This window comes from Pantherophis guttatus, chromosome 2 (genome assembly GCF_059756535.1).
Source record: "Pantherophis guttatus breed Tessera chromosome 2, ASM5975653v1, whole genome shotgun sequence".
Lineage (NCBI taxonomy): Eukaryota > Metazoa > Chordata > Lepidosauria > Squamata > Colubridae > Pantherophis > Pantherophis guttatus.
In genome coordinates this window covers 172,112,162-172,135,652 of record NC_142064.1, presented here as the reverse complement: position 1 = coordinate 172,135,652, position 23,491 = coordinate 172,112,162, and the positions used below count along the sequence as shown (strand labels likewise).

At 38.7% G+C, this 23,491-nt stretch overlaps 1 protein-coding gene across 25 annotated transcripts in view; it reads right to left on the bottom strand.

Annotated features, from left to right (window-relative positions):
• Nucleotides 1-23,491, bottom strand: part of WIZ (WIZ zinc finger) — a 76,537-nt gene that overhangs the window by 10,141 nt on the left and 42,905 nt on the right. For 9 of the 25 annotated variants that reach the window (XM_087883603.1, XM_087883605.1, XM_087883600.1 and 6 more), the window contains 4 exons: nucleotides 16,853-16,910; nucleotides 12,947-15,468; nucleotides 12,357-12,722; nucleotides 3,036-3,203 (listed from right to left, as the gene is read on the bottom strand). In XM_087883603.1, the coding sequence (XP_087739729.1) occupies nucleotides 3,036-3,203; nucleotides 12,357-12,722; nucleotides 12,947-15,353 (2,941 nt within the window). In that variant the 5' untranslated portion in view covers nucleotides 15,354-15,468; nucleotides 16,853-16,910. Of the gene's footprint in view, nucleotides 1-2,652; nucleotides 2,734-3,035; nucleotides 3,204-12,356; nucleotides 12,723-12,943; nucleotides 15,469-16,852; nucleotides 16,911-23,491 lie in introns of all 25 variants that reach the window. The other 16 variants (XM_087883599.1, XM_087883598.1, XM_087883606.1 and 13 more) reach the window with 3 other exon arrangements.

The window sequence follows — 23,491 nt, the reverse complement described above, 5'->3', positions numbered from 1 at the left end:
CCATCGTTTAGCCATCACTCTGAAACATGTTCGCACATAAACTGGTTTCAGCTGCCTTACCATAACTAAATCCTAAAAATCACACAGGATCAATTCCCCACTCTGCCTAACCATCTTAACACAACACTGTAACTCCCACTATACTTTCAAACATATTGCAGATGTAGTTTCTCATCTGCTGCTGGACAAATAGCAGTAATAGGACTCTATTATATCAAGCTGCGGGGAGGGGGGGGAGATGAGAAATAGGTTCTTCCTCAAGTGTCAGTAGTATTCCATCTAATCTACTGAGGGATCAAATCTATCAGTCTCTTCTTCTCCTGGATTTTTCCTTTCTAACTGCGTGTTATAACAATATGATATAATTTTAAGAATTGGTGCTCAAAACTAATTATTTTCCTCCCCTTTTCCTTTTGTGTTTTTTAATATATAAGCTTTTGGAAGGGAAATGTCTTGTTTTTATTTATATTTTAAGTTGCTCTTGAATTGTTTTCAACTGAAGAGCAAAGCAAAATATTTTAAAGAAATATAGCTATTGATTAGCTAAATAAAATAAAATAAAAGACTTGCCTATGTCTCAATGTTGTCTATGTATCGTGTCTTATGTTTCAGAAATATATACGAATAAATATACAAATCAATATTTAAGATTCAAAATAAAACTTCATACAATCATGAAAAAAACTTTGTGAATCCCCAAGTTATACTTAATCTGGAAGCATTATGATCTACAATGTGATCTGAGTCTTACCTAGTTCCTATTAATTGATAGAGAGATTCTGGCTAAACAAACAACACACATCTCCATTGAACACACTGAATCAACACTCACTCTCTCTAGATTTAATAACTGGTGATACTTCCTTTAATATCAATGACTTCAACTAAAAGTTTCCTGTATCTGTTGGTGAGTCCTACATTATCAGTTTTGAAGTATTCCACCCGCTTCTTTTTACAGAGCTACTTAAATTCATTGTAATGTTGGGGCTTGTTTTGTCCACAAGATTCAATTAGGATGAGGGTTTGGGCTCAGTCATTCCAATATGAAATTTCTTCTCCTTCAGCCAGTCCCAAGTAGATTTCTTGGTTGTTTAGGATTATCATGTTTCATGATCTGCATTTGTTTAAATTTCAGCTCAAGTATAAATATCCTGATTTTTTTTTTTTTTTTGTAGAATTTGCCGATACAATCCAGAATCTACTGTTCCATCAACGAATGTCAGACTTTCAGATTCTGAAGATGCAAAGGAGCTGCAAATGATTATCTGGCTACGACGATTTATAGCTGAGACAAGTTTCTTTGTTGGAATGCAGTTTTTTCGCCCTCCAGATGTAATTCTTCTCATGAATGGCAAACATTTCCACTGTAGTCTCATTTGTGCAAACACTTGTTCATTGCTTTTTTTTAATGATGGGCTCATGAACACTGATAAGAGACAATGCAAGAACGGCTCATAGATCCTTCATTATTACCTCTTTGTAGTTTCCCATAGTATTGTATACTTTGTTTTCAGAGTAATTTCTGCTGGACCACTCCTGAGAAGAATAACAATGATACTAGAGTACATTTTTTCAATCTGTATGCTATCTCCCTGATCATGGTCTGACAGAGGCCAATAACTTTGGCAATGATTTCAGTACCATTTTCATCCACAAGGGCATTACCAACCCGTTTTCCAAAGTCTGTAGAGATCTCTCTTGATCAGAACATAATTCATTTCCACAAACCTGGATCAGGAAGAGCAGATTCCAGTTGTGTGAACTCTCCTTTTTATAGAAAACACCTTACTCATATCTGATTGTTAACTTATTTGTAGAAGCCTGATATATAGACTGGAACATCTAATTCAACTTACCACTTAAGAAGGTGGTTATCCTAAAACTAAAATGTACTTTTCTAAGAAAAAAACATAAATATTGATTCAACGTGTTCAGTAAAGATGTGGCACAGTGCACTGTTCTAGTATTGTTCATTTAGCCAGTAGTGCAGGATTGGATAATTCTACAGACATCTTCTATTATCATGCTGTCTCTGTACATACAAAAAGATTGGTGGCTACACTTTATAACAACGAGAAAATATTTTGAGTCTCATTAAGTACCTACGCATATTATGGTCAACAATTCATATCTGAAAAAGGATACTTCAGTTAGATGAATAGTAATTCTATTAATGAACAATCTATTAATTTCACATACAATTTTTAATTATTTTTAAAATGCATGAAAATATATAGAACAGCATTTCTCAGCTCTTTCCTTTATTTATTTTATTTATTTTATTTTATTGAATTTGTATACCGCCCTACTCCCGAAGGACTCAGGGCGGTGAACAGCCATAGAATAAAACATATAAATACAAAATTTAAAATAAAATAAAACAAATTAAATAATTTGGCTGAACAAATTTAAAACCCTAATAATTTAAAACCAAATTTAAAATTTCCATTTAAAAAGGGGAAAGACTTAGGTCAGGCCAGCTTGATGAAATAAGAAAGTCTTTAAGTAGGCTACTTACATTAGCAGTAGGAGCAGCATTTAAAGATTACAATTGACTCACCCAAACAGCATCTATGATATTCCAAAATTAAATTAAAAATTACATTTTAAAAAATGAAAAAATCCAATATATGTAAGGTTGCTAAATCTTACTTGCAAAATTTGAGGTGGGTTTCATAATCTCCTGAAATTTGTTTTTCTTTTGACATTCAGATGAAGGATCACCTGAAGTAACTTTACAGACCATTAGAATAAAATCATTAGTAGAACTATTTTATTATTATACACATAAACATTTTAAAGTGTTTTATAGATTTATTTCTGTAATATTTTATCTAGATTAATAAAAGTTTTTAATCATGAAAATTCCATATTGGACAATAAAATGTATAATTAATATTCACCCTACACATCCTTTACACAAATTATTAGGTGATCAGATATGTATTAAAAGTAAGCTGAGGCACAGAGAAGAGTTTCTCCATCATGGATACCACACAAAGTTCAGTAGCAACCGTGAGAGAAGGTAGACTCACATTTGGCATCCTGGGAGTCTGCCTTGTTGCTTGAAGATTCAGGAGAGAGTGAGGTTCCTATTCGGTTTGGAATCTGATCTAGTGACCCAGCCAGAGAATTCTTCTTCTGTAGGAGTGGGGAGCTCATCGCTGAGGTAATCATCTCCTCTTCTTCCTCAGAAACCATAACTATCAAACAACAGAAGGGAATATAGGGATTGAATTGAAAACTGTAGATTAGGAGTGTGACAATATTAGGCAGTATATAGGCTATTCACTACTTTGTCCAGGTTAGTTAAGAAAAAATCTTTTTCCTGATGGACATAAACTATACTAAGCTAACAATACAATCCTATGTTTGGAATTAAATTCCATAAAGATCAATTACATTTAGTTTTGCTGCATATGTATCTTATTAGAAAAAAATTGAACATTAAAATAGGATATTCATAATACAATCCTTATTTTTCTTCAAAATGTATATGGGACATTCAAAGGCTTTTAAAAATCAAAATATGAAAAAAACCATATGTACAAATATTACAAATCGGATTAATCCATTATACATAAATATAACAGCCAGCTAAATTTAAAAGCTTGAAACATTCAAATCCAAAGGAACAAAATAAAAATACTAGAGATAATTAAATAATTTTTTTATTTTGGTAAATTAAAAAAATGATTGTTTCCTTGGGTAGGAAGTCATAAAATATTTAGAATCAATATTCACTGGATGAACTAAACAAATTTATGAATGAAAGGTAATATAACATCTGAAATCCTCGCTTAGATGCCAGTTTCAATTTCATAAAAGTAATTCCTGCTTGTACATATGAACATAAGAAAAGCCCTGTTGTGAGATCCTAAGCGCACCTTGTACAGCATGTTCTGACACATAAGTGACCAATTTGATTCATTTGTTTATAAAGAATGCTGCCTACAGCCAAGGGAGCGGTTAAAAGCATATTCATTTATTACTTCATGAGCTTATTCAATCCCCTTTTAAATCCAACTATATTGGTTGCCTATTCTACAACTACTGACAGTGATTAATTATGCTGTGTCTGAAAAAGTATTTCCTTCTTTGATCCAGAATCTCTTTGGATTTAGTTTCAAAGTACCTCACTCTGGCATCTACAATTCTGTCAAGCATATAAAAATTCAGTACACATGTAGAGGAAAAATTGTAACAATAAAATCTAGTTAATTGAAATAATTATCTGAAGGTCAATATGCCAATTACACAATTTACAAAATATAATTTGTAACTGGTAAAATAAAATAAAATAATCTGAAAAAAGATGTTGGGGAAAAAATTACAAAGGCAATTTTTCTCCATAATGGAGGGGGGAAACTTTCAATCAGAACTGTGCATGAACCACGGTTCTATTAAAGCAAAGAGTTAGCATGGTGTATTGGGACCAACTCTCCACTCAGCCATAAAGATCACTGGGTGACCTTGGATCTTCACTACCTCAACCTATTTTATTTCATAGGTCTGCTATTAAACAATTTACCCTACCCTAAGCTCCATGGAACAAAAGCAGGGTAAGAATGTACTTAATAAAACATATTTTAAAATAACTTCTGGGTAAATATACGTAGGTTCAAATTACAAAGAAGAACTTAGAGACGCAACAGTAAGTTTAGGGACCTTCTATTAAATAAAACGGATTCAATTATCACTACGCATCATATATATTTTATATTTTATATAAACTATATTTTATAAACTCAGGAAACTAACAGAATCAACAGCACCTTAAAATATAATTACTTTGTTGCATTATTTTATCTTCTATTACAGTTAGCTTTAAAGACAGAATCAATCATTCTGGAGTGTTTAAACTCGGGCATATATGAAGCAATTACCACAGCACTAACATCTTATACATTTATACCCAGTGTAACCAATCCCTTTCATATATACCTTTAGGTTTTTAGCTAGATGAGTTAACAAGCACTACATTTTAAAAGGATTTTTCAAAACCCACCAGAAGGCAGATATGGAGGCAGCTCGTGTTTAGAACTGACACGATGATGAAATAGTAACCATTGAGCGTAGATGATTATCCCCACCACCCTCCCCTCCCCCCAAGGACAAAGATGCTTGATGAAGCGAACTCTTCTCCAAAGACCAGGCTCCCCCGTATTAAGAGGCAGGGACCAGCCGCGACAGGCGCTGGCCAGAGGCTGCGGGTGCTGCAAGCTGAAGGAAAAGGCGGATGAATGAATGCTGACCACTGTGGCGGTGGAAGACTGGGGAACCGAGGCCTTGACAGAAAAGAGATCCTGGCCTGCGATCGGAAGGGCGAGGAGAAACGGGGCGCAGCTACTTGTCACTCAGCCCTCTCCGAAACCTCCCTCCAGGGAGCCAACAGCGCCGCGATCTCTTCGGGCGCAGCCCGGGCTGATCCGGAGGCCGGGAAAGGGGATATCCGAAGAGGGAAGCGACCTGTAAGCTGTCACGCCGAGCTCGGCCTTCCTACTGGGCAAGCCGAGTTTCCCCCCCTTTTTTTTTGGGTTTTGTTTTGACTTCCAGGGTCTTACCGGCCTCCGAAGGTGGCCCCGCACCCTCTTCCTCGTCTCGGGGCCGCAACGCCGCCACCGCTTTTGTCGCCTTGGGCTGAGAGAGGGTGGAGGCCGCCATCTTGGCTCCGGCACATGCAGGGCGGCAGCGAGGCGGGACGGTGGAGCGCCGAAAACTCCAGCTGAGATAGATCAGCTGAAGTAATCGAGCGCCGAGCCAAGCTAGAAAAGCCAGCTCCGGTAGAGCCAAGAAGTATCCATAGATCGGGAGCAACCCGCGATCTTTCTTATTAACAGCCTAGCTAGAGATTCAAGGGGAAGAACCATTCCTGCACTGAACTACCGATTTGTCCAAATCCATATAAGGAAATTCAGCTTACTGTTCCAGCAGACCAAAGGAGTAACTAATCACAATTTAAGCTCTCTATAATGCTATGGGATTTGGATAAATTAATCAGTTTAGCTGAACTCTTAAGCGGAAATGTTTTCCAGATTCTACCCTAAAGAATGTAGCATCATTAACACAACTGATACCTCTTTCTTTATGAACAGATAGCATGTCTAAATCGCAGCTTTTATGAAATTAGCAAACACCTAGAATTTAATTCATTCAGTACTTATCCTAAGATTCAGAACTATAAAAAGAAGTGAAGAATTTCATGAAAATGATTATCACAGATATACATGAATTCTGGGATTACTAAAGCTTTAAAGTACATATATTTTGTGAGAAGCATTTGCTTGAAAATTCTGAGGAAGAATGCAATGGAAATTCTGAACAATTACTAAAAAATTACAAGAGGTGTCGATGATGATATCAGGAGCCAAGATTGATTTGAGGGTGAAAAAATTATTTCAGTGCCACAAAACAGTTATTTCTTTCAAAAGATTATTTTTTAATCAAACATCTAAATCCAAACTACAAAATAATTCTTTTGTACTACAGCACACATATCTGTCACAACTGCCAACATGGCTACCTGGAACTTCCCATTATTATGAAATGCTCTCCCAAAGACATGTGTCATGACCACTATTTTTACATGGGTTTCATTGCATTTTATTTAGGAAAAAAGATACTGTAGCATGAAACCTAATGAAATTGTGTTTCAAACTAAATTCTCCTACATGTACCAAATCTCCAAATTGATTCCTGGCCTGAAATTCTAACAAATGGCTAAATCTGACTACTAAGTATTGTACCTGTCAAAATTACTACTCATCACAGTTCTGTAAATGGATGGTTTTCTGCCAGCTGGGGAGAGGGCAAACTTTTCTCTATGGTAAATGAGGAATAGTCCATCAACTGCACACTACAACTGAGATAAAGGGATAGTAATGTGGCCCCAAATGTATGCTGATTAATTATTCTGCTGGTTGAAGGGTAGAGAGGTATAACTTTAACTGAGTCATAACAAAAAGCTCTTTGCCTAATTTTTCTATTAAGATGCACTAATCACAGTCTGTCTTCCAATAATGTGGTCATATTTATTAAAGTTGTAAGCTCTTCAACACTTTCTTCACTTTTTCAAAATAGCGGGTACTCTGTATTTTAATACATATTCATATACAGATTGCAGCTCTAGACTTCTATTCCATACCCATTTACCAAAAAATAAGTCCTATGAAATTCACTGGGTCTTGCTTCACAAAAGACACAATAGAATTGACTTTTGTATGTAAGAAAAATAGATTATATTATTGTATTACAATCTTACATTTACCAAGAATTCCTAATGAGATGAGATTTATTCCCATGTAAATACAGATTAAAGAACTGAAATTATTTAATATACAATAATAGAATTATTTTTAGGTTTTGATTAATCAAATGCTGAACAGTCTATATTTAAGTTACTGATATATTAGAAATGGTAGTTTTTTAGTTTGTTTTTAAAATGTATTAATGGAGCATGGTATATTGAGAAGTAAAAGCTAGCCTCAGAAAATGTATTTTAAAAATATGCTTGCTGATGTTTGGATTCCTAGACTTTCTTAGAAAATACAAATACTGTACAGGTAGTTCTCAACTTACAACAGTTCATTTAGTGACCCTTCAAAGTTACAACGGCATTGAAAAAAGTGACTTATAATTTTTTTCACACAACTGTAGCAGCACCCTCATACCACCTCAAAATTTTAGCATGTATTTATGACAATCGCAGGGTCCTGGCATTGTGTATTCCCCTTTTGCAACCTTCTGACAAACAAAGTCAATGGGGAAGCCAGATTCAATTAAGAACCATGTTACAAACTTAACATCTGCAGTGATTCACTTAACAACTATCTTGCTTAGCAACATAAATTTTGGGTTCAATTGTGATCATAAGATAAAGACCACCTTCATGTATAAGTCTTTGGCTTTGTTTGGAAATAGGCCTGATTGACCAGCAAAAAATAGGTATGGGATGGAGAAATGAGGAGATACAAAAGTGCAAACTTGCACAATTTATTTTGTAATGTATGGATATAATTTTGACTAGCCATGTTTTCCATGGCAGCTATTTTGAACATGTAAACTCTTCCACAGTAACCATTTTGAGAAGTGATAACATGCTGTCAACATTTCAAATATCACCACTAGCTTTAAAAAAAAGTTACCTACTTTGATGCTAACTTAAGATAAGAGCATCTCATCATCATGCCATTATTCCTCCCTATTTATATGGGGATAGAACATACATATGGTCATGATATGTTTAAAATGAGGCATTCTGAAAAAGAATGGGAGAAAAAGCAGAGTAGCAACAAATCAATGCATCTGTATAATTAATTTTCGATGAAGTTGTGCCTTTCCCCCCCAAAAACAGATTGCTTACCATTCTTCAAATTGCTCTAAGTAGCTTGTGGGATTTGATGTACAGCAGACCCTTTGTGTTTTAGCTATCAGAATAGTGTCATCAATATAGTGCAGGTTATTGATTTTTCTTCCTCCAGTTTAAAACCATGCTTATCTTCTTCCAATCCAGCTTCCGTTAATATATATTTGGCATATAGGCTGAATAAATAAGAGGAAAGCATACAGCCTTGTTGCACTCCTTTGCTGATCTAAAGCCAGTCTCTTTCATCAAGCTCTGTCCATACTGTGGCTTCCTGACCTGTGCATAAGTTTCTCATGAGGACAATGAGATGTTCTGGGATTCCAAATTTTTCTCAGCACTTTCCACAACTTGACATGATCAACACAATCAGAGGCTTTTCTCTAATTGATGAGGCATACACTGACCTCTTTTTTGTATTCTTTGGCTTTCTCCATTATCCAGCATGCATCAGCAATAACTTCTCCTACTGTTTGGCCTTTACTAAAGCCAGATTGAACAACTGGCATCTCTTTTTCCACCCAGTATAGGGCTCTAATTGGCATTAGATGATTATGTCTCCATATTAATTTTATCAGGGAAATTTTCATTAATTAATGTTTTTATTTTCCTGCAAAAATAAGTCTAACATGGCTTTTCCTGAAATCATTATCCTCATCATTATCTCATTTTTATCATCCATATTTCATATGTTGCTTGTGTTTCCATCCCATAACATACCATAAAAGCCTGGTTTAAAAACACTATAAAGGTTAAAATGTATTACTTAACTATTAGGAAGAAAATGAATAAGGATTGCATTATGTCATCAATGTTTTTTCAAACAATTCTAGCTTTGACGCTTTGAAAAGTTACCTACTGGTTTATTATAGTGTGAATGTGGTTCAGCATTTCACTGACTGAAACTGTTTCACCATCATCTCTTTAAATTGCTTTTTGTCAGCAATAATCTCAAGCTAATTACAGATACCTTGGCTTGGTCATTTTCCATATAATGAGCATGTGTTGTTGGTCATGTTACAAATGAATGCCTTCATCACATTTGTACTTTTCTCTTCTAAAGCAGAACCAGGCAACATGTGCATATTGTTCTGACCTAGGCTTCCTTTATCTTCTTTGACACGCTGCCAAAGACCTAATTGGCAATTATCTTGGCAAGGCCACATGGAAACACAGTAAAAAACGGAACTTCAAAGTACAAACAGACACCATCCACAACGTTGCTTCCTGCAAAGGCCCACGTGCCTTTGCTCTTCCTTTAGGTCTTATGGAAGGGGCCAATCATCTCCAAGCCTTTCTCCCGAGTCATCCCTTTTGTTTTAACTGTTCTTGCCTTCTGGCAGCTCTGTGCATGTGCGTACTAGGAATAGGCTCCCCCTGTTTCTCTGCCTCTCTGATGTCCGACTCTGGAGGCTCCGGAGTCCACACATAACTCCCAGATGGCCCTGGCCTCATCTCTGCCTCTGACAGGGCCCTCGTCCGAGCCTTCCCCAGACTAGCCCATGTTCCTCCCCAACCTCCTCACTGTCCGGCTCTGATGCCAGCTCTGCAGGTTGCTGGCGGACCACTACACATATATGCATTTCCCATAGTATTCCAAATCAGCAGTAAACAGAAATCTTAGCATTTGAAATTTATGTGATATTTATTTTGTTAGTATTCTTGGTATAAATATATGAATTCTACTGTCAAGGTTAACTTCATTTCCAGCTTTCTGAGGCTGAGTGGGGAAGAAGAATGGATCACTCAGCCTCTAGAACAGAAGTCAAGAGGAGAAAGCAAGTCCCTGAACAGAAGCCGCAGAGGAAATACAATTATATACAATGTAATTTACACACACACACACACACACACACACACACACACACAGAGGAATGCCTACAAATGGTATGATCCAATTACAAATGGGTAGGGTGGGGCACGATGAGGGTAAGGTGGGGTCTGTTGTTAATTGATAAACCACCTCCACTGTGATGAACTTCAATTGAGGCCCCAAGCCAACTGCCACAATCAGATCTTTAGGCCCTTATGAAAGGTCAGGAAGCCTAGAGCTGACCTCACATCATAGGACAAATTGTTGCAGAGGGCAGGTGCAACTCCAGAGAAGATGCTTCTTCTGGATCCCGCCAGCTGGAATAATCGGGCTGATGTAGCTGGCAGCATGCTTCCTCTACTGGCATAGGTGAGATGAGCCAATCCCAGTGGGATGAGACTTCCCTCACGTAGCCTGGACCCATGCAACGAAGGGCTTTAAAGGTGATTGCCAACACCTTGAATTGTAGGGGAAGCAGACTGGCACCAAATGCAGCATGTGGGGCAGTGGTTACATGGGTCATTATTTGGGCCCCAAGAACTGCCTGCACTATCACACTCTGCACCAGCTGGAATCTCTGAATTCTCTTCAAGGGTAGCCCCATGTAGAACACATACAGTAGTCCAACCATGAGATGACTAGGGTCCAACCATGAGATGACTATTTGCCTCAATAATTTATTACATTAATTTATTTTGCTTTTTTTAAAAAAAAAAAAATCCCCTCTCTGGTAGTGCAATATGTCCTGGTAAATTCTAATGCAATATGTTTCAGACCAGCATATTATAGTTTAGATCTATGTTAAGTTCTTAGATTTTTGTCCATTGTCTCATACTTCTGAAGTATTTTATTGAAAACATTTCGGAATAAGGGAGATTAAAATCAGGAAAAATCATATTTGTGTTTTCTTTCATTTTCTTCATTCTTATCCATTTCTTCATGCTTATAAAAAAATATATAAGCAAACAAAACCCCACAACACTGTTGTGAAAAGAAAAAAGGCAGACTTTAGGTCCTATATGTTGCAAGAACTTACCCTGGAAGCACTCATATACTTTTAAACATTTTCCCCTAAAGTCCAATTCTTTCTGTTCTATTTCTCTATTTTCTCTTCTTCCGTCGTCCTCTTTTAACATTTTCCCCCTTTGCTCCAGGGGTGAAATGTAAAATTTGTTACTCCTGGTTCTGTGGGTGTGGCTTGGTGGCGGTGGTGGTAATGTGACTGGGTGGGCGTGGCCAACTTTTTTTTTTTAACTTTTAAAAGCATTTTTTCTACAACCTCTTCGGCAGAAGAGGTTGCAAAAAATTCTTTGAAAAGCCTCTGCCGATCAGGCAACTCAGCTGGGATCGTCAGAGACTTTTCAAAGCATTTTTTTAACCACCTCTTTGGCTGAAGAGATTGCAGAAAAAAATGCTTTGAAAAGCCTCTGACAATCCCAGTTGAGCCGCGCGATCATCAGAGGCTTTTTTTTTTTTTACTTTTAAAAGCATTTTTTCATTGGAAGAGGTTGTAGAAAAAATGCTTTTAAAAGTAAAAAAAAAAAGCCTCTGATGATCGTGCGGCTCAGCTGGGCATGGGGGGGGCAGGGATTTTTGCTACCGGTTCTCCGAACCACCCGCCACCATTGCTATCGGATCGGGCGATCTGATCCGAACCGGGAGCATTTCACTCCTGCTTTGCTCCTCATACTTTAAAAAATATATTACTGTTCTTTTTTCCTTCAAAACTCTAACTCTAAAGCAAGGTACAGGCTTACATTAGGACTGAACCACCTATAATCAAATGCTGTAGAGAAAATGAAAAGTAGTAAAGCTGAAATTAGCCTGAAACCTGTATAACAAACTAGTATTTTGTGATGTAACAAGGTAAGCTACACACTGTTGCAGTACTTCTGTGTGCAATGTTATATTGCAATTTTGTCATCTGCCGCTTTTTCCCTCCTAAGGACACATACAAAATCATGTCATATTAGTGAAAACAGATGCCCCCCATTATAAATCAGCTTTCAATGGCCCTCTTCAATGGACCTGCAAAAACCACTGCAATTCATCTTACCCATATGTTTTCAGCAAACACCACCATTTATATCATGCTGTTATCAAGGAAACTAGAGAAGGCAGAATATTTAAATTATATTGGCACTGTTTCCTGGATACACATACAGTTTAAAAGGTGCTTACCATGTCTGAAAGCCTGCATGGACTCATCTCCCCAGGAAGAAGGGAAAGGGGAAAAAGTTGATTGTGAAATGCTGTAATCAGATATGGGGAGTGTGGTTTTGCAGGGCCCGAACCCAAGCATCTCTCTTTCTTGATTTGGAGATGAGGGGTCTGTATCCATCACATACTGCAACATGGAGTGTTCAGATGAATTGGCTAGTAGCTCCTTCAAGATATTAATTGGTGAAATGGTAAGCTCCCAGTTAGTGATGCCAAAATCCCGCAGGTGGGCCCTGGCATGGCTGGATAACCCTGCACGTGTGTCAAAGCCAGCTCCACAGAATTCACATCTCATTAAACTGAATGTACTTGGATCAAAGTTTGCAACTACGAAAAACAAAATAATAATCAGTATCATATAATAAAACCGAGAGGCCATTTATACTTCAGAATATCTCTGTTAGATCATAATGTAATAATATCCAGCTATTACAAAGATATTGTAAAACTCTTTTCAGGAAAGAAAATTGAGAGCATACATACCCATCTTCAAGGAAATTAAAAAAAAAAAATAGAAACATTGAAAAAAATACAAATTGAATACATACTACCTTTTTTCTTCTTCTTTTGGAAGGAAAATTTTTGCTCAATAGCTTTTACTTCTTCTGCAGAGATGAAGTGACGGACATTATAACTCACACCCACCCTATTCAGGTGGCCCCGCACATGATTGGCTAGACCAATCCCATTGTGGAATCTGTCAGGACAGTACGGGCATTTTCTCTCCTCATTTTTCAGCATTGTGGAATCTGTACCCAGAAGATCATCCAGTTCAAGAGATCCTTCTAGAGAGGAATCTAACAGAAATAGACCTAAGGGAAGAGATTCCTCCATTCTAAAGTGTCTTGCAGGTGACAACTTTTTTCTCAGATTCTTCATCTTCGGCTTCTTCTTTTTTGGGGGATAAATATTAATTTCCTCAACAAGAACAATAGGAACCATTTGATGTAACTGCTGTTGCTGTCCTGCTGATAGGGTTGTACAATCCATTGCCTTCAAAGTGCCTGCAAAAGTCCTTTTGAGTTCCAAGGCAGATTGAGGAATAACAAAAGATTTAAAGTATCTCTTCTGTGCTAATTCTATTTCTGTTGTCAAAGGGAATTCTTCTTCAGTTGTCCTAATATTGTTTATAGATAACCATTTGCACGGTTGTTCCTCCAACCCACCTGAATGGCTTTGGATATTTTCTCTCTCAGTCTCAAGTGGCAGAGTTGTGCTTTTATTTCTCATTTGGTTCAAGGCATATGGAGAATAAGCTTTTGATGAGGTAAGAGTGGACATTGCCAAGACATTCTGTGAGGAGTTATAGGGAGCTCGTTTCCTGGCCCGAAATCCTGGCATTGGGATATCCTTTATACTAGTGCCATTAGTTTTATGAAGTTTCGGGTGACCTGCTGTGCACTCACGGAAAGAGTTGTAGAGGGGCATAGTTTCACAGTGGTACTGTGGAAAGAGTCTGTCTGTTTTGCTCGAATAATCGCTTTCCAAAAACCGTCCTGACTTGCTAGGGCTATAGTCATCCCTACTAGTCCCAGGTTGGTTCATGTCTGCTTCCAAAGTCTCTATGTTCCATGGCAGGTGGGAATGAGCATATTTCATGTGTTCTTTTAAAATCTTTTCATCTGGTGCAGGGAAGCTGCAAAGCGTGCAAATGCTAAGCTTTTTACTTTTACTGTGTGCATCGTGTGCAACTTGAGATATAGGTTCATTTGGCCTGAAATGTTTATACACATTGTGCATAGAGCTATTCTGTGGTTCATTGCAAGCAGAACTGCCAAACACATTCTTCAAACCTTGATTTTTCCTCTCCCTAACATGCATTTTTGCATGCCGAACAAACACTTTAGAAGAATTGGTTCCAAACACACATTTTGGGCATTGTAGCTTGGCATCCCTTCCTTCATCTGATAATTCATTAAGCTTCTGAATTTCTTCAATGATCTTTTCTCTTGATTGCTGATGAAGCCTCCTGTGCTGGTCTAGAGATTCAATGTCCCCAAAAACCCACCCACACTCATTACAGGTCAATTGATCCAGACCTCTAGTGTCTTCTTTGTCCTGATCCAATCCTCTGTTATGCTGAAGCATATGATCCATCAAATGTTCTTTCATCTTAAAATAGATGCTACACTCAATGCATGTGTAAACAGTTGGATTCCCTTCTTGGCCAACATCGTCTTTTTCTTGCTCCTCCAAAAGGACATTGCACATATAAGGTCTTGTTTCATCAAAAGTGCTACAGGAAGGAGATTCCACAGACCTCAGGGGAACATGTTCCATAGTGTCTTTGTCAGTAACAGTCCAACCATGTTTATGGACAACAAGATCCACAGCTGTCTGAAGTCCTGATTTCTCTAATGCCCAGTCAGTTGGATTAGCAGAATTTATTTCATCTATATCAGAATCCACTGCCTGTCTCTTCCAGGGAGAGAACACACACTCTACACTGTTTACTTTATTTAAGTGCGGATTTAGCATTTTTCTAAATACTGGCAAAGCCAACAAAGAAGCTTCTCGCGCAGACTGTCTCTTAACAGACAGGTTTGTTGCTACATCTGGTGATTTACTCGTGTTTTTGGGGAGTAGCCCATGCCCTTCTCTGTGCCCAGAAATCCAACCAAATCTGTGAAAGTCTTCTTTCTCCAACGCTTGACTTTTGTTCAAGTGTTCTTTGTTGAAGGTATCTATATGCTTTGGTTCACTGCTATGGTATCTTTCATCTTCACTAACAGTCTGTACTCCAACAAGTGGTGGTGAAGCCTGAGAGTGTAAGTGCTCGGTCTCCCTTCCTAAATCCTTAGTATTCACCTGCAGCATTGTTATGAGTTTGGATTCCATTGCAGAAGTGAATTCCTTTGGATTACAAGGATTTCTCCATTCAGCTTCCTTAGAGTTCACTGAATCCTTCAAACCAGAAAGTTTTTCTAAAGTGCTTTCTTCCCTGGAGACACTACCCATTGTCTCCAGCGTAGAGCAATCCCACAAGACATTCGTGCTTCTTTGATCCACGGATCTGTTAGGATCTGCTTTACAACAGCCTTTCCTGAATTTTAAACAGTCTTCTGTCTTGTTGCTGAAAAGAACAGTCAAGGCATGTCAGTTAAAAACTATAAATTGAGGCAATTTTTTTATTATTAGTCTATATGACTATTAAGGCATAACTGCTATAAATCCAATGCCAGTTTAAAAAGAAATAATAACAATCCCCAAGGAAATATCTTTATACTATGAAAACTCTTGTGTCTGCTTGCAACCTTCCATTGGGTGAAATAGTACATCATAAGGCAGCAATTATTGAACCAAGGCAACTCACAGGACAACTTTCAAAAAACACAAAAAATTTAATAGGGGACTTTTGTGCGTATTTAACATGCATGAAAATTGGTTCTCATATTTTCTGGTCTTTTGGCAGCTGCTTCTTCATTCAATATTGGAAAGTTTTTTCTTCTGCAAAATTTTCACCATTGCATCCATTTGTTTTAAGATTCCTTGTTCACTTATGGATGGCAGATTCTTTCGACACAACTGCAAATGCATTATTTGCTTTCTAGAATAAATGACAAACTTGCCCAAACTATACTTCAGCAAACTTTCATCATGTTAATATACAATATATATAGCACATATGTCCATATGAGAGAGTATGTGTATATATTATTTGCTGAGCATATAGAAAAAGGATGTAGAAATCATGGCCTTTGGATTTGAGCTGTGGTGGCACACTGATTAGAATGCAATACTACAGGCTACTTCTGCTGACTGCTGGCTGCCTGCAATTTGGCACTTCGAATCTCACCAGGCTAAAGGTTGACTCAGTCTTCAAGTATTGGTAAAATGAGGACCCAAACTGTTGGGGGGAATATGCTGATTCTGTAAATGACTTAGAGAGGGCTGTAAAGCACAGTGAAGCAGTATATAAGTCTAAGCGCTATTGCTATTAGCAGTAATAATTAGCAGTAATAATTAGCAGTCTCAGCCAGAATAGTTGCTATTTGCCAAAGTTAATAATGGGGGAGACTGAAACTCTTGTTTAGTTTCACAGCTATATTACTACTACATTATTAATATAGCAGCAAGGACTATTAAAATAGGGAGCAACATACTACTTAAAGGCTTAAATAAAGGATGATATTACACCAGCTTTAACCATATTCATTTTTTTCTGGCAGTCTTCCACAATTTTATACTTTTTCACAATTCTCAAATAAATGCACTTAGGATCAATCCTCAGGTAGTAGACACGTTGCATGTTATCCATTGATCTACAATGTACATGTATCTGGCTTGATTATGCCTCAATTCAAAGAGAGGCTATGAAATTTCCCCAAAAGGATTATATGGGTGAGGTTATACACCTTATTTTGCATGACATTAAATTAAGCTTAATGTTTCAACACAAGTGAAAACTAAACTGGTCCACAGAATGCTAACTCTTTCTCATAAATGCGAACACTTACCAGGCTTCTTTCTTCTGAGTTGTAATAGATACGATACCGTGAGAAAGGCTGACCTCATCTGCAAGAGAGAAAAAGTAACATTACAAGCTGGCAGCACAGAATATTGACGGTTTTGTATAATTTACAATCATGTAATTTCAAAGCAATACAGCCTTCCCAGCAGATAAACTCACCCAGCTTGTGTGCCTTCATGGGGGTGATTTTGGATTAGCATGGGATTTCTAACCCACACTATTTAATCTTGAACACAAACAATTTGATATAATCATTTTTTCAGTAAAGCAGTTTAAAATAAATAACAACAGATTTGAAATTAAGCATGTCCATGCATTTTTCTTATGCAAGTTAAATTATTTAGTCATGCTTGGTTTTGCTTGAATAATTTCACCATTAGGGGTGAGACCATATATTTTGCATTTTCTAAACTGCATTCAAGGAAAGAGGTATTGTGCATTTGATAATATTAAAATCTTTCTTCCTCTGAATTGGATTGAAGGGAAGTTGTTTCTATTTTAAACATAAAGAACAATGTACTTAAAATAATGTGTGTGCTGCAGCTGCCAAAAAAGCCAACACAGTCCTAGGCTGCATTAACAGAGGAATAAAATCAAGATCACATGAAGTGTTAGTACCACTTTATAATGCCTTGGTAAGACAGCACTTGGAATATTGTATGGAATATTGTTACCACAATATAAAAAAGATGTTTGGTTTTTTTATTTATTTTTTTTTTAACACACAGATACAATACCTCTTTTCAGAACAGAGCATTGATCCGGTCATAAATTTGTTCAGCTTTTTGTTCCTTCTTTAACACAATTTTATATATTCTATTTTTCCCATAACATTTATTTCTTAATCTTGGCTCACATATCTCAACTATTACCATCTTATAGTAAGCTTACTCATATTAACATAATCAAAACAATAACCCTTCTATTAATCCACCTTAAATCTTAATTCAAATAATACCTTATAATACATTTCACTTCTTATCCTAAATTCTCACTATTAACAATACAGTTCAAATATATTTATATTTCTGAATCTTATTTCAATTTCTAAAACTTTCCTACATTTTATTATTACTTCATATGCTATTCATTAATTCTTTATTTAATTATTACTTTATCAAATTTAAAACTTATCTCTAATCTTAAAAATATACCAATTTAACAATTAAACAAAGTTCTTAATTCAAATAATACAACATAATACAATTAGCAATTATTTCCCTAAATTCTCTATTTAACAATACCATTTATATAAAAGCCAATTAAATGTGTCTTATTTAATTAAATCATAATCCTATATCGTTTCAATTTTCTTTTCTTTTTTCCTTAAATAAATGCATTGTTGAGAATATTGAGAATATTGAGAACAATACAATTGTTATAGGTATTTAAACAATATCCCAATTATTATACCCATCAATTTCTCAAATAGTACCATCCAACATCTTAATAAAAATTAATTCATTATATCCATTAATATCTTTTCTTTTTACATAATCTAATTTTCAAATATTTTAGCTTCAATCCATAATTCAATTCTAAGTATCTGTAACATATTCTTCTCTCATTTCTATCTTCCTTTCTCTCTTCCTTTTATTTTTACCCTTTTTCCTCCTTTTTTTCTTTTGTGTTCTAACTTCTTGAGTTCCCCTATTTTGCCCTATCTGTCCCATTGTTTCCCCTCTCTTTTCTTTCTCTTGTTTTAGCATTGTTAACCTCCTTGTAATCATTTTGTAAGGCAAAGACCTGGACTCTTCTATTTTACTCTATATTTCTTAGTAATTTCCAACCTTTTTCTCTCTTATTTGTCATTCCACTGTTAATCCCAGTGTAATCATCTAAGTTTTTGTGTTTTTTTCTATTCCATCTCTCTATCCAGCTTTGTCTCTTCCCATCCTCTTTATTTTTCCCATTGTTAATTTCAATATACTCTCCAAAAAACTCATTTTTATTGTTACTGTCCTCATGTTCAATTAATTAATCTCATTGTCTTTATCTTCTTCTTTGTTTTCAATCTCTGCATCTTGTATCTCTGTCTTTAATTGCTTGTCAGATTGAATGTGTTCTATCTCAGTTATTAAGTCCTTAGATTTTGATTTTCCATGCAACAATGTCTTCATTTCCCTTATTTCCGTTTTCAAAGTCGAATACATCATTATAATCATCTCTCTGATTTCTTGCTCCATTTTACTCTTTCCAAATTAGACTTATTCCAATTTTAAAAGTCTCATTATAAATCTCTTTTCCTTTTCTTTCTTCCTCCAAAGTCAAGCTGTTTGGAAACAGAAAAATCCTCCCCCAAAGTTCTCACCACTATTATCTCAGACAGAGTTCAGAATTTTCCAAAACAAAAGTTACAAGTTGCTCAGTTCTTTTCTTCCTGAAGATGTCTCTCTACAATCCACAATTCTTATAGGCAATTTAACATGGTATCCATTTTGTTTCTATTAACAATTTTACTAGTTTCTTTTCTTCTCTTTCACTTTAAAAATATCCACTCAGTCTAGTCTAGTCCCAATTAAGCAATACTTTCTTTTCTCTCTTTTTTCTTTGTATTTGTTCAATTTATAAAAACACTTCTGTTACAGGGGCTTATTTCAGTTCTCTTTTGTTTATATTAATCTTCAAAAAAGAGGAAAAAGGATCTGCTTATATTTTCCAATCCTTTTTCTATATTTAGGGTTATTTCTTCTAATCTTTGATGTTCTCCAAATAATTTCCTTTCAAAAGTCACTTTTCTTTTCGGGTTTTTTATCCGTTTAAATTCTGCTTCCGACATCCTCTTTCTTCTCCCTGTGCCCTTTAGCCGCCAATTTCTCGCTGGGGTTTTTCCAAATTTAAAAGCTTTTTAGTGCTGTTACTTCATCTGGGTTGGCTGTCACTCACCCAGCTTCAAAACTCCGTTCCTTTCACCGCTCCTGCTCGTTGCTTGGCCCAGTCGCCCCAGCTTTGTGACAGCCGCAATGGCTGCCGCCCCCGCTGCCGATTCAGAGAGAAAATCGTCTGACCTTCGAGGAACTTGCCTGTTCCTCTCGGTCTCTGAGGTGCCTCTCCTTCTTCCCCGTCCCTATAGGACGGTTCTGGTCCAAAGACCGCTCGACAGCGGTTTGTCAGTCCGGGTTTTCGTGGAGCTCATTGGAGCCCGCTAATTCCCTGACTGTCTCGCCACGACGCTTCTGGTGTTCTTCCAATATATTTATTTATTTATTTATTTATTTATTTATTTATATATATATATATATATATATATATATATATATATATATATATCCCCCTGCAACTCAGACTAACCTGAGCACAACCAAGCCCCTACCTAAACAGGACACACCCCCAACCAATCAGAACACACCTCCACCCAATCAGAACACAGCCAAGCTCCCACCCAATCAGTTCACACCCCCACTGGCAGTTAAAAGGAAGAAACAGCTGCGATCATACATTGCTCCTAGAAGCACGAAGCCGAAAACACCAGCCTGAAGATGATGAATGGGACTTCATCGAAACGTCGCCAAGACACTTCCAATTCTACGCGGGAGAAAACCCGAATAACCAAAGACATACATACATATATATATATATATAAAGATGTTGAGACTCTACAAACATTGCAGAGAAAAGCCACAAAGATAATTAGGGAACTAGAGGCTAAAACATATGCAGAACAGTTGCAGGAATTGGGTAATTTAATGAAAAGAAGGATGAAGGGTGACATGATAGCAGTGTTCCAGTATTTGAGGGGTGCCACAAAAAAGAGGGACTGAACGTATTTTCCAAAGCACCAGAAGGTAGGACAAGAAGCAATGGATGGAAATTAATCAAGGAGGGAGCAAACTAATCAAGGAGGGAAGCAACCTACAACTGCAGCATTTTACATTTTAAATGGACGTTGTCTCACCTGAACGTTCCTTTTCTTGGCGATGCTGAGCAATTCTTGTCAGTGGGATTTCCCTGGCTTCTTGCCAGGAACTGAGAGTGTGCTATGCCTTTAAATTTTCCTTCTGGCCACTCCCCCTGGCTCCGTGCTCTTCAGTTTATTTCTCGAAGGATTACCGTAGGAGGCGTGACCTAAAGAAGAAAACAGAAAAGACCCGCTCCCCATCCCAGGCAGCCTGAGAGGAGGGACGAATTGCTCAGCATCGCCAAGAAAAGGAACGTTCAGGTGAGACAACGTCCATTTTCCATGGCGATGCTTCGCAATTCTTGTCAGTGGGATATGCCCAAGCACTCATCTACTGGGAGGGAGGCTGCCTGGGCCCCAGGGTCCCAGAGGAGTGGACAGACTGTAATACCCTGCGTCCAAAGGAGGCGTCTGCCGATGCAAAGGCATCGATCTTGTAATGCCGTACGAAAGGAGAAAGCGACGTCCACGTGGCTGCCCGGCAAATGTCTAGAATGGACGCTTGAGTGGACCATGCCGCTGACGTTGCTGCACTGCGTGTGGAATGTGCGTAAATACGCCCAGGCAATTGCCTGCCTTGCATGCTATAAGCCGAGGATATACAAGCCTTGATCCATCGAGCCACAGTTTGAGACGACACCTTTTGGCCCAATGTAGTCGGATGAAAAGACACCAACAACGCTTCCGACTTACGAAAGGCTTTAGTGCGGGCTATGTATCGACGTAGGGCACGCCTGACATCCAGGGTGTGCCACTGGACCTCTAGGTGATGACGGGGTTGGGGATAAAAGTCAGGGAGGATGATTTCCTGTTGTCTGTGGAATATGGAGTTGATTTTGGGAACAAAGGAGGGGTCAAGTCTGAGAACAACCATATTGGGCTTAAAAACACAGAGGTCCTCACGAACGGAGAGAGCTGCCAGTTCTGATACTCTCCGGGCCGACGTGATAGCCAACAGAAAGGCCAGCTTCAGAGTCAAAAAGCGGAGGCTAACTGAGGCCTGGGGCTCGAAAGTGGCAACAGTAAGCGCTCTTAAAACGAGTGTCAAGTCCCAGGTGGGGTATCTACGAATGGGCGGAGGTCGGAGATTCGTGGCACCCCTTAAGAAACTTCTTATACGGGAGTCTAGGGTGAGCGAACCAGAGTCCCCCGGACCCAGAACAGTTGCTAAGGCAGCCACTTGCCTTTTGAGCGTGGAAGGGGCTAGGCCTTTAGCGAGACCCGCTTGAAGAAAGTCTATGATCTCGGAAACAGAAGCTGACGTAGGGTCAATATGTCGGGAGGCAGACCAGAGGCAAAAGGCCTTCCAGGAGGCATCGTAAATCCGAATAGTGGACGGGCGCCTGGCTGCCTGAATGGTATGAATGGCATCCCCTGAAATGTTATCCTTCCTCAAACGGACCCGCTCAAGCGCCACACGGCTAATTGTAGCCACTGGGGGTTTGGATGGAGAACGGCCCCTTGGTTGAGTGATACCTGGTCTGGAGGAATGCGCCATGGCCTGTCGATGGAAAGGCTCACCAGGTCGGCGAACCAGGGACGCCGAGGCCAGTAAGGAGCGACCAACAGCAGCTCCGCTTTCTCCAACAACAGTTTGCAGATCACCCTCGGGACCAGCGGGATGGGGGGGAAGGCATACAGCAGACCCGGAGGCCAGTGACACCTCAGGGCATCGTGGGCTTCGGCTCCCCGGCAAGGGAACCGTGTGACAAACCTTGGCAACTGTGTGTTGTCTTGATGGGCGAAGAGATCTACGAGAGGGAGGCCGAACCGACGTGTCAGCTCCCGAAACAGGTCGGAGTTCAGCCGCCACTCCCATGGGTCCAGTTGCCGTCTGCTCAGCCAGTCTGCCGTGCTGTTTGCCGTTCCCGAAATATGCTCCGCCCTCAGAGACAACAGATGAATTTCCGCCCAGTCCAATAATGTCTCCGCCTCCCGCATGAGGGGAAGAGACTGTGTGCCCCCCTCCCGATTTATGTGGGCTTTTGCAGACATGTTGTCCGTGAGGACAAGAACATGACGATGAAGCAGGACCTGTTGAAAATGGAGCAGTGCCAGACGCACCGCCCTCAATTCTAAAACGTTGATATTGTCCTGGGAATCTGATATCGTCCAGATCCCTTGGACCATCTGAGAGTTGAGATGACCCCCCCAGCCGGAAAGGCTCGCGTCTGTGGTGACCACTAACCTGGAGACCACGTGGAAGTGGCAACCTTTGGACAGGGCCTCCGATGTCCACCACTGGAGAGACACCCGTACGTAATCCGGGAGTGACACAGCAATTTTGGAAGAGCTCTGGCCCCGTCTCTGGAATGGCAGGAGGAGCCACTGGAGTGGCCTCGAGTGACGGCGAGCCCACGGAACTACGTCTAAACAGGAAATAAACTTGCCGAGCAACCGAGATAAGCTTATCAGAGACACTTGCCTCAATGACAGGGTATGCCGGACCACGTCCTTGATGTTTCTCTGCCGCTCCTCTGAAAGGAATACCTGAAGCAACTCCGAGTCGATCTGGGTTCCAAGGTGAACGATGGATCTGGTCGGGGTGAGGTGACTCTTCTTGTGGTTTAAAGAAAACCCATGAAGTTGTAGGATCCGACAGACCCTCTGTAGGTCCTGTTGTGCTCGGAGGGGGGAAGTGGACAATATTAAAATGTCGTCTAGGTAACATAATATGCGGATGGGAATCAACCGAATAGTGGCCGCAACAGCAGCTAACAGTTTGGT